The 12,452-nt window shown below is 22.8% G+C and overlaps 1 protein-coding gene across 1 annotated transcript; it reads left to right on the forward strand.

Annotated features, from left to right (window-relative positions):
- The first annotated feature begins 663 nt into the window (after positions 1–663).
- LOC122711516 (putative uncharacterized protein DDB_G0287265) lies at positions 664–12,444 on the forward strand. The gene is made up of 6 exons (XM_043930343.1): positions 664–802; positions 4,213–4,321; positions 11,006–11,041; positions 11,464–11,707; positions 11,946–12,132; positions 12,223–12,444. Exons 2-6 carry the CDS (start codon positions 4,228–4,230, stop codon positions 12,247–12,249), a joined length of 588 nt encoding a protein of 195 aa, XP_043786278.1. The 5' UTR covers positions 664–802; positions 4,213–4,227; the 3' UTR covers positions 12,250–12,444.
- The last annotated feature ends 8 nt before the right edge of the window (positions 12,445–12,452 follow it).

Consider the following 12,452-nt stretch of genomic DNA (forward strand, 5'->3'; position numbering starts at 1 on the left):
ATGAATAATACAGTATTGTCTACTATAAAAAGAAATATAGATATATATATTATCGAATATCAACACTATGGATGATATTAATATGTTTTGCATAATCGACATCGCAGTAATTTCATGTATGATTTTTAGAAGAAGGAAAAATTATATCTTACATTTTTATTTTATCTTATATTTTTGCATAAAAATTTTACATATTTTGTTTAAATAACTAATGTAAGAATTTTTTATGAACACGATCCTATTCGATAAATTCGAAAAAACACGAAAATTCGTAATTTCTATACGATTTATATTTTTTCAATCCCAAATATTGATCGATCGATCGATCGATCGACCCGATCTAACTCTAAAATTCACCAAATCGAACGGAACATTGCATGGAATCGCGAAATATATCTCGATTCTCACGTGTCGGGATTGGTTTAACACACGATCCCACGTAAATTCGAAAACGCGAATCCGTAATTTCAAAGGATATACACACACGATCGCAGTGGATGATTCGGTACGAAAGAACATCCCAATCCGCCAACGCAGGTGCGCGCTCAGAAGGCGCGCGGTGAGTTAACCCCACCACCATATACCACCATACTCGGCCGTGTTGCAGACACGTCTATAAAAGCCTTCATCGTGCCCGCTCGCTTCGAGTTAAGTCGGAAAACCCTTCGATCGGGATCCTACAACGGGTCGAACCGTGTCCGTCACTCTACGATTTTGGTGAACTTGTGCGAGCGGATCGGTTTCCCTGGAACTACGATTCCTGCCTGAAAAGGACGTCTTTTCTGTTTTTTCAATCTCGAAGGTGAACAAACTAATTGGGAATATGAATTTACAAAGTTGCAGAATTGGTATACTGGTTTTAATTTTATTTTTGAACGGAGAATTTTTCGAAAAAAGTGTTCCATAGTTGAAAATTTTATTTTTTCGAGTCTGATTTTATCTTTAATTTTTTTTTTTCTTTTTTTTTTTTATTCGTTCGTGTTTTTGAAGGAAGCAGCTTATTTTTGAAAGTGATACAGGGAGAAATTAATGAAAAAGTGATGGAGAGAGAATTTCGAAGATATGGAGAAAGTGTGCATGAAATTTATTTAGATTTAAGTTATACAGAATATTTTGAATTCCTTTTAAAATATTTTTTTTAATACTAAAATTCTACAAGATATTTTAGACTTTGTTATTCCACTTTTGTTTAATTTTGAGATTTGTATAAATTTGAGATCTGAGATTCTTATGAGATTCTCTTTTTGGTCTCTTTTTTACGATTTTCATAGAAAAAGATGAAGAAGGAAGAAAAAAAGAGATTTAACAAGTATACAATTTTTTTTATTAAGATTATATTAACAATTAATTAATTCTTTAAATACAGTCCTTTTTTTCTTTTTTATTATATATATCAAAATTGTAATACAAATTTTCTATTGAAATTTCTAAATATTTTTATGTAAATATTATCTATAAAATTTTTAATTTTTAAAAAATAGTCATTTTTTTTACTTCGAAATAGAGTTATATCAGTATTAACTAGGTAATTTTTTAAGTTAAACATCATCAACAGTTTAAAAGAATTTAAAATGTCGAATAAAAAAGATTTTACTTGAAAAACAGAATATTTCAAAATTAATTTTGATGTAAAATTTTTAGTTACAAATATTTCTTAATATGTTAATTTTCCATAAAACAAGAAGAAACAAAGAATTTGTTAGAAAACGATATTAAATTCATATTTGAAAATATTTTATTTATAAAATTGCATTTGTGTGAAAAACATTATTACATTATTAAGTTTTATAATAATATAAAAATATTTTTGTGAATTCAATTTAAAAACTGTTTTGATTCAACACATCTTCTATATCCAATATTTAAAATGTTAAATTAGTTTTTTCAATTTTCAAAATTGCTCTTAATTTAAACCTAATTCAATCATTCTTGCTTCTTCGTTCTTTTTTCCAAAAAAAAAAAAAAAAAGAAAGAGGAATTAAACTACTAAAAGAATTTAAATTGCAAAAAAGAATATACTTGTATAGAAATGCGAGAAAGATTTTCAATCAATTTATTTTTACAGAATGAACATTTTATCGATTCATGTAATAAGTTATATGCAACATTTTTTCATCTCAAACAATTTTTTATCATTTATTATATAGTTTCAGGATCATTTGGCAATCTTTCTTTTTTTAAATTATTTTTACGTAGATTTCCATATCACATCCAATTTTTTTCCTTTTAAAGAAAATTCATAAAGAATGGAATAAACGATATAAGCAATAAATAAATAAGATGGAACATCCCAGCTATGATAAATCTATTAACACTTTTTCACTTTTTTCGACATTTCTCTCTGATATTTCTTGCTGCGTTTAATGTCCAATTAGGATGAATATTTATCAAAATTTAACATTTTATTACATGGAAGCTAATAGATAATACTCTTTCATTCCAATTAAATATACAAACAAGATTGGATTGAAACTTGTAAAATATAAATATCTATATTGTCTACTATTTTTTAAAAATAAAATTAAATATCTTAGATTTATTTAATTCGAAAATAGATATTTTTATTGTAATTTGTATATCTTCAAATTTTTTATTTCTCCTCTTGTTGATTTATAAAAATCATATATTGATAATTTGATAATTAACATGTTTAAGATAGGATATATGTGTGACTATAATATTCAAAGTATCACATATTTAATTAAAAAATTTTATTATTCGAAATTTATAAAAATTGTTGATTTTGAAATTCAACAATTCTTCAAATTTTTTTCTTATATAATTCTTCATTTTCATTAAAATTCCTCTTAGAACAATTTATTACGTATGAAATAGATATAGAGAATATTCTGAATCATTTAAAGGTGTTAATATTATTTTAACTTTGCATTAATTGCTCTTTTGTCAAGTATGAAATTCATATAAGAAAGTTGCACAAATATTATTGCATATGATTGTTCATAATCAGTGGAGATTTTAATATTTATAAAACTATATTATTCAAATTCAAACTTTAAAAAAAAGGAAATTTCATATGCATCAATAAAATATAGATAATAAAATAAGATTTGCATATAGTTATAAGAATATCTGTGAATATTCTTAGAATCAGTTTCACATATTAACTTTATGGAAGGAAGCTTTAGTGCTGTAGCAATTTCATATTGTTATTGTATTGAAACTTAAATTTATGTAAGGGAACAATGAAATAACGTATAAAGCTATTCAATATACCGTTTCTGAATTATTATTGCACTAACTGAATAATTCTACTTAACATATTTCAATATGTTCTTCTAAGCATAACACAAAGTTGATAATATTAGTTATAAATAATGAAGATAAAGAGATAATATATTTTAAATCTTATCCAATCTTGAATTTATTTTATCAATCTGTTATTTTTATTATTCTTTATGTTTAAATAAAATCGTTATGAATATTAGAAATTTTATTAGATTTTTTTTTTTTATTTTCAATTCGAATCTTCTCTTTTACTTTATTAATATCGTTAATAAACATTAATAACATAAAAAACAAAAAATATTGTATATTTTATTTGATTTTTATCATTTTTTAATTCAACAATGGAACGTATAAAATTTTTGAAAATTGATTAAAAATTTCTATTATTTTTTAATTTATATAAATACATATTTAGAGAAAAACAATGAAAATTAATCAGAAAATACTTGCACGCCAAATATGTATTATCGCAAAAAGGAGGAAGAGAGAGCTAAATATTTTTATTTTTTCTAAATTCTTTCGTGTCATTATTATTTTTCACTAAACGAAAATATTTAATTCCACGCGAAAAAAAAATATATATGTATCGTATTCATTAATCACGTTTATTTTTCGAATAATTTTTTTAAAAATTGTCGAAATTATACGAATTCCTTTAAAAAAAAAAATATTATATCTCTACGCTATTATACGCAACGTATAATCGATGAGCATGATTTAATTTAATATTCTGGGAAAGATAATACAATTCTAAAATAAAAAATTGAAAATTTTATTATAAATTACTATTTTATTTATATATATATTGTAGAAATAATTCCCTTTCCTTTTCGTGCAAAATTTGATTAATATTCAATATTACAATTTATCGAGATATTTCAATCTTTCACTGAATGTTAAATTGATAAAAGATTTAATTATTTAATTTTTAAGATTTAATTTTTTCTTTATTGTTATTTTATGTAGAACACCAATAATCACATGGCGATCACTTCGGTCAACTCACAATCGGTGACGGTTCTTATACGCGCTTGGATTTTCATGATAATCTTTTGTTTCGCGGGTGGTGTAGCAGGTATGTATGTATATGTTTTTTTTTTTTAATTATACAAATAATATTTGTTCAAAAGCAAAAAGAATTCGAACGAATATTTAAATAATATATATATATTTTTTTAAAACTTAACACGAATTCTACATCTCAAAAATAATTAAAATTACACTAGAGATTATTGAATACGTTTTGATATTAAATAATTTAAAGTTCCATTAATTACAAAATTAATATTTAAACAATTTGAAAGGAAAAGAAATTTAGCAAAATGAGGAAAGTTATTGGAAAATATTTAATCGTAAGGAATTTGTTTACTCACTAGGGACCCTAAAGATTAAACTTCCTAACCTCACTTTCTGCAAATCTAGCAACATTTGTGCTTGAGGGCACATATGTAGACCAAAATGAAATCTCGCATTAAATGGGCATAAAGAACCTTTGACTACAGTCAAATGTCTCATCATTAAAGTTTAATATAAATTTATTCATCAAGAAATAATTATCTAAATATATATGAAGAAATCCCTCGAGCTATTAATTTACATATCTTGGTTATTCATGGTCTCAATTTTCAGAAATTATATCTCATAGGGATAATTATACTTATTCGTAATACAATTTTAGTTTTATTAAACGAACAAATTATAAATTCTATTATGCTAAATTTTATTGAAGAATTATGTATCGATAACGAGAATAATTCGTTATTTCCGTTTCCATGAAAAAAAAATACATAAATATTTTTAAACTTCCATTGAATTTAATTCATCGAAAATTTAGAAAATTTATATGTAAAAGATCAGAGAAACAATATTTTCATTATACTTTCGATAATTTTGAAAGTATTATTAAATTTTATTTTACATATTTGTTTCATTGATTTTCTAATTAATTGCCAGATAAATAATGGATATAATTTAAAAATATTACTGCAAAAATCAATAAAATTTATATTAGTAATAGTAATTAAACGTTATCCTTCATTAACCAAGTAAACTTTTTGTAAATTTTTCATATTGTTAAATTTTATTCATATATATCTATATTAAAATCTGATATTTATGAACAAAAAGGAATGGAACAATTAATTCAATTTCAAATTCAATCGTTCCGATGTAAAATATATATAATTTTGTGAAAATAGTACAATTTTAATTGCAAATCGTATCTGTATCTACTCTGAATTAATGCCACGGTTATAATAAACAATGTAAGGGATATTGCAATAATACAAGGGAAAAAAGTGAAGCATGAGAGAAATATTTAAAAAGATTGGTCAATTCATCAGCGCATGCGAATATTATATTTAAATGAAGAGGGGAAAAAAGTTGCACGTTTCTTGAAAAAATAATAACCATTTTCCTTCTTTTTATTTTTATCACTTCTGTTTCCATCATGTTTCCGATATATCTTCGATTAATAATATTTCCAAACAAATTTCTTTATTTAATTCAATATTATTACTGTTTATATTACTTATTAAATTTAATAATTTTTGAAATTATGGATTATTCAGAATCTCGACGTTGAGTTTGAAATTATTCGTTGTTTTTTCATATTATATATATTTTGCCTGAGTTTTAAAATTGCAAATTATGGAGATGTTCGTTAAGAAATAATATTAATAATTTATACAACTGTAATTTATATAAAATAAATTAAAGAATTGATTATATTATTTATATTTTTGAATCGAGATATATTAATTAGAAATATATATTATAATATTAGATTAAAATTTTTATAAAATAGGAAATCGATTCATATAAAATTATAAAATATTACTACTCGAGAATCGGTATCCAAAATTTTCGACATCGTTCAATTTCTTTAATTTCTTTTAATTTTTTAATTAATAGCTTTCAATTCTTTTTATGATAAAATTCTAAACTTAAATTGTAAATTGATTGCAAGTATGTCAAACAATAACTAGTGATCCAGTTTTTTATAGCAATTTTTATAACAAGATAAAGAAATTTAAATTGTATCCCAAGTAAAATGATATTTTTACTTTTTAGACTTATCTGATTTATTTGGCTGTTTTCTATTGATTTTTCTATTTCTCATTTTTTAATAATTATATTTACTTATATTTTCTTGTATTTCTTCTCTTGAATCCTTTTTAGTTTTTCAAAGAGATGTAGACAAATAAAATTTTAAATAAAAGGAAATAAAATATAGAAAAATATATTTTTAACTTAATCATTTTAATATGATTATTAAATCGAATAAAGCAATATGAAAATTTTAATCTTGTGTAATAATATATGGAATTTTATATAGTTAGCGATAATATGAAATACAAATTTATATTTTTAATAATCGAATATTGAAATATTTCAACAAGTATAAACTTATAACTCGGACAGTTCGTTACTATAAAACAACTCGACAAAACTCATTTAACTTTCACCTTCCAATAATTTAATTCATTATATTGAAATTATTATATGGATTATCATTTGTTCTTTCAAAATCATGTCCATTTTGTATATTATATCTATTTAATACATATCCATATTTATAATGACAATAAATTAGATTAGGTTAAGTTTCATTTTTTAATCTTTCTAATTGAAATTCTAAGAATTTTTTATTTTTACTTAACAGTTAAAAAAATCATTTCAAAAATTAAATAAAATCCATTTTCAAATATTATCGTCATCATCTTTGATCGACATCCTCATATCAATACTCCAATTTTTGTTTCTGGTAATTTTTTAGTAACTTTCTAGTGTAATATAATTTCATACTTGAATTCAAAATTCTCAATATCATTCTGTTTCTTATCTTCTATATCTTAATATAATTCTGAACTTGAAATATGAATTTCTCATTCGAGTAAATGAAAAAATTTTTTAATTGGATGATAAAAATAATTTAGACTTTATTTTAAAATAAAAAGGTACCCGGATACTCACTTATTGACGTAAGGGTGAAAAGGTGGACCTATTTTAAAAATTTTCCATGAACCAATTCTAAAAATATGTTTACAATATATCCGCATAATTATCACATCATTTTTCATAATATGTCTTCATATAATTTATTACATTAAATAACATAAATAATTTAACATAAATAATTGTTCGTTTCGTTTTCCTAAATATCTTGTTTTTTCAAAGATTAAAAATTATAAGTAACGATAATATTGTGTGGGCAAATATTTCTAAAGTAAGTTCCTCAATATTATTAAATCATGAATGAAAGTTCCAGTCGAGATAAATAGAGATCGTTATTATATGAAACGAAACCCAGGGTTAACAGAAAGGGTTGCTTAAGAAGGTGTAACGTGAACAATAATAACAAAGTTGGTGTAACTTCGATAATGGGATCATCTGTGGTCTAGCGATCCCTGCTTCCATCCATGGGCCGCGTTAAATTTTAATTACACATTGAGAATCTCTGCGCATTTACAAGTTATAAGATTAGCAACTTCACACGTTCCAACAGTTTTGTGGTGGTAACCTGTTGCAGCTAATCCTCGCCAGTCGGCTCTCTCCTCCTTCGTGTGTTCGTTGATCGATATTCGAATGGATGGACAATCTGATACTTTGTGGGAAAAGAAATGAGTTAAATTGTTGAGAATAATGAGAATTTTATACATGGAAATTATTATCTTTTGTGAATTGGATTTAGAAATTGAATGCTCTTTTCGTGAAAAATTTTAAAAGATCCATTATTGGAATAAATTTTTTTTTCTTTTTTATTATAGTTGCAGTTGTTATATTTTTTTAATTTTATATATATAATGTATATTTTAATTTTATATATTTATTTCAATTTTATATATTGTAAATTTAGTTCTTTTTAAATTAATATAAATCATTTCAAGACATTTTGAGATTTATTTTAATAACGATGTTTTTTTTTTAAATCTGTCTTAATGACAAATTATTATTTTATGATACGATGTAATTTTATTATTTAAAAGTCTTGTTGCATATCAACAAATTGCGGTATAAATTTAAATGAACATATGCATATGAGATTTGTGTATCTACATGTATATTAAAATCATGGAAGTACTGTCATTCTCTTCATGAAAGAAATTAAATAATATTTCATAAAATTTAGAAAGAAATATATATAATTGTTATATATATTATCATATATATTATTTCTTTTTGTTAATAAAAATTTGTAAAAAGTTATTGATCTAAATTTTTACAAATTTTGATTTTTTTATGATCTAATTATAAGAATTTTTATTGTCCTATATTCAGCATAATGAAGAATAGATAAAAAATAAGTTTCAGAAAGAAATAAAAACGTTTAAGAAAAAAAAAAAGGAAGAATATCCATTTCCATATCTATCCATCGACTCAGCTGACAAAAGTAACAATTGATTTTGCTGTTCATGACATTCTTCCCTTTTTTTGTTACTTTTCTCACTTGAGAGAAACGTGTGCAACACAACATGATACATTCTTTTTATTTTCTTTAGTATATCTTAGTATGAAGATATTAGAATATATAGAATGAATCACATAATATGTGTGTCAATTAGAAACAAAAAATTTAAAATGTATAATTATTTCTTGATGGATAAGAAAGAAACTTACTTGTCTTTAATTTTCCAAATTTTCGAGTAAAAGAAAAGAAAGATATTCTGTAAAATTAATTTTTAAAATGTTTTTTTCTTAAATCTTTCAATATTTTATTTTTATTTTTAAAAATATTCTTTTACTTCCAAATGATACTCACAACATAATAAATTGAAAAATGATAATTTTCTTAAAACTTCTTTAGCTTATTCCAAATCTAATTTAAATAAATATCTTCGTCCAAAATTATTTATCTATTATCATTATTATCTTGTTTGTTTTAAAAAAAAATTCATGATCTTTTTATAATTTATTCGTAATAATTTGCAACTTTGTTTGAATCATCATGTATAATTATAATTTCTACATTGATAATTCTTTGTAACAAATATTCATTCAAGTTCCATCCAAATTGCAAGTATATAGAACACGAAAGATTAATCTTTATAATATTACACCTACGAAGAAATTTGATTAACATTCTAAAATATAGGTTTTTTTTTTTTTTATATATATATATTTCACTTTCAATAGAATTTCGAATGAAATCCGTGTAGCTTTTCATTTTCACGTATCAGCCTCTTAGACGTCTTGTTGAATTTTTAATTAAGCCAATTTATCGCGTAGATAACCATACTCGTATTGTTTCATATATATCATAATGAGATAGATTCGCCCACCTTAGATTATCATTCAGAAAGATGAAAATCATTTTTTCATTCGATATATATAATATATGTTTAATTTATAATTGATATATAATTATATTATATATCATATCAATTAATATAATTATATTATATATCAATTAGATATATCAATTATAATTTATAATTTATAATTAATATATCTATAAATTTCATTAATAAAACATCGATATCGATTTTTATTTCATAGTGTTCTTATTATTATTCTTTCTGTGAAAAGTAGAAATATGCAACCAAAATAATATTTTTTTTTTGAAAATTAAATTAAATTAAAATTGAAAAAGAAAATGAAACAAAAGAATATTTTGTTAAATTCTAAAATAATCTTTCCCTCTCCCCAAGTGAAGAATACAAGGTTAAAACTTCCCAGAGTTAACTTCTACAATTATTTTTTCATCAATGGACTCTGTGTCCATTGACAGTGAAAGTTACTATCGTTACTATAGCAATCTTAACACACTATCCACCGACTATCAAGAATTATTTTTAAAGTATACTAAAACACACAAAAAAAAATACGTATGTATGAAGAATAAAAATTTTTATTCAAAATTTTAAATATATCGTTTTATCAAAAGTTCAATTGCATTTTGTCAAATTTTCTTTTATCAATATTTTATCAAAAACAATCATATCTCCTTTCACATACTTTTTACTCTGATTAACTTAACTCAACTTCGAATGTATAAGAGTCACTTTTACATTCTTATTAGAAGAGTTTTAAAATTTCAAAATGGAAGCTCCATTGAGATCTAGGGAGGATCCATTAGGATATCCTTAAAAATATATTTTGTTTCAAATTGATATTCAATTGATTTCGAAATACGAAACATCTTTGAAAAATATGAAAATTTGAGTAAGGAATTCCCGCAAGTACCTAAAATCTTTTTTATCTTAAAAATAACATCGGTGAAACTAGATGAAAGGTAGCATTAAGTATATCAGAAAGTTCACGCATGATTTTATATCATTCGTTTGTCAAAGTATTTTCTTTTATCTCTATATTGCATTTACATACGTTCCATATGCTGAAAATATGCAGACAAATAAAAAATGGTGAATATGGTGAATATATATATATATTATATAGTCATCGGTGAAAAAGCTTTGATATCGGAAGATAATAATTGTATTGAAGATTATAATTTGTATTTTTATTTCAATTTTTATTTCAAATGCGAGGAGATAATATTAAAAAGGTGTTTAAAAAAAAGTTTACAAATTTTACATTATTTTTTTTTAAATTATTTTTATAACACAAAAATGATTTAAAATGATTGGAAATAATTTTGGCTTAAAAGTATATTTATAAAAATTATAAATTTTTAATTTGTATATTTTAATTGAAAAATTGAGATTTCTAAAAATTACCTTTTGTAAACATTTTGTAAACATGAGATAATTCAATAAATTCAATGATGAAATAAATAATTATAAAATATTTGTTCCAGGTTCTTGTTTAAGCTATGGACATTCATGTTGGGGAGGTACGTTTTCACCTTTGATTAATTGTAAAAGGATTTTCACTATAGCGTGAAAAATTTTTTTCCCTTTTTCTGGCCTTTCCTAAGATAAAAAAAGATTTTAATAATAAATTATTAGCATGTTTTTTTTATCCAAAAATTTTATAATGAATTTGTTTTATATTACTTGTAAATTATAGATATACAAGATTTAAAGTGAATTATGAAAAAACGTAGACTAATAAAAAAATAAAGAAAATGCAAGAAAATCATATATATAATACAATTTTTATGAAGGATTTTTATGAAGGATATTAATACAATTTTTATGAAATTCTGTTTTTTTTTTTGTGTGTGTTTCTATTTCTCAAGTAGTATATTCCTAGCTTTATTAAATATATTATAAAATTATATATAATTATTTTAACATAATATCATAATTACAGGTCATGGTAAACGCAATGGAGGACATAACAATGGATATTTAATGCCATCCAAGACAATAAATGAACAAGGTGTACCATATCTTACAAAAGATCAATTCATACTTTCCCGTTTGATTGGTCGACCATTAGTATCTAACAAATATAAAGGAAGATGGGACAGGCTTTTCAAAATAAAAGCTAGTTTTCCAGAACATTGGAATGACGATGAATTTGATACCCATCTTATTAACAATGAACCTATTCGGTAAAAAAATATTATAACAAATAAGAAAAATTTAAAACATTTTATTTATTATTTTATCATGACATATGATTTTTATTTATGATATGTTATTTATAATTAAACTCATATTTGATTTCAATTAATTTAAAATAAAATTTTAATCATGAAATATTCTGAATGATGAATATTTGAATGATTTTCTTATATCTATTAAAAGATAACTTTCAATTTCAAATTATATCTTAAGATTGTGTTACAGAGATCAAAACAACAATGAAAACATGGACCAGAATAAAAGGAAACATATCGAAAATGTGCAGAATATGGTAGAATACGATAATATCAACGACGAAAAGAAAGAAATTCCAGAAATACTACTGATATCGAATAATGAGAATAATCATCATAACAGTAAACCACAAAATGTAGAGTTATTCAAATTTTTGGTATGATGAAATACTGTTTTGTTAAAAATACACTGCATTGTAAAAATTTAAATATTAGTTGTGATTAATTATGTTAATTATTATTTTCAGAGTAACACAAATGGTAATTTCGAATAAGAGAAACGAATATTGCTATGAAATATGATGTAAAATAAAAATTGTCATAACTATATTGTAATTGAACTAATAAGAATATTGTTTAAACTAATTTATTAGAAATTCTGTTTCTCATATTTAAAATTGAATTACTCGATTATTCTGTTAGTAGTTTATATAAATCCTATTTTTATCTTTATAAGATTTTATCTTTTAAAATCTGT

Source organism: Apis laboriosa, unplaced genomic scaffold (genome assembly GCF_014066325.1).
Source record: "Apis laboriosa isolate Shangri-la unplaced genomic scaffold, ASM1406632v1 scaffold170_cov151, whole genome shotgun sequence".
Taxonomy (NCBI): Eukaryota; Metazoa; Arthropoda; class Insecta; order Hymenoptera; family Apidae; genus Apis; species Apis laboriosa.

Coding starts and splice junctions, on each gene's coding strand:
- LOC122711516 (XM_043930343.1), top strand. CDS start 4,228: ATGGCGATCACTTCGGTCAACTCACAATCGGTGACGGTTCTTATACGC. Junction 4,322..11,005: donor TTTCGCGGGTGGTGTAGCAG/GTATGTATGTAT, acceptor TATTTGTTCCAG/GTTCTTGTTTAAGCTATGGA. Junction 11,708..11,945: donor ATTAACAATGAACCTATTCG/GTAAAAAAATAT, acceptor ATTGTGTTACAG/AGATCAAAACAACAATGAAA.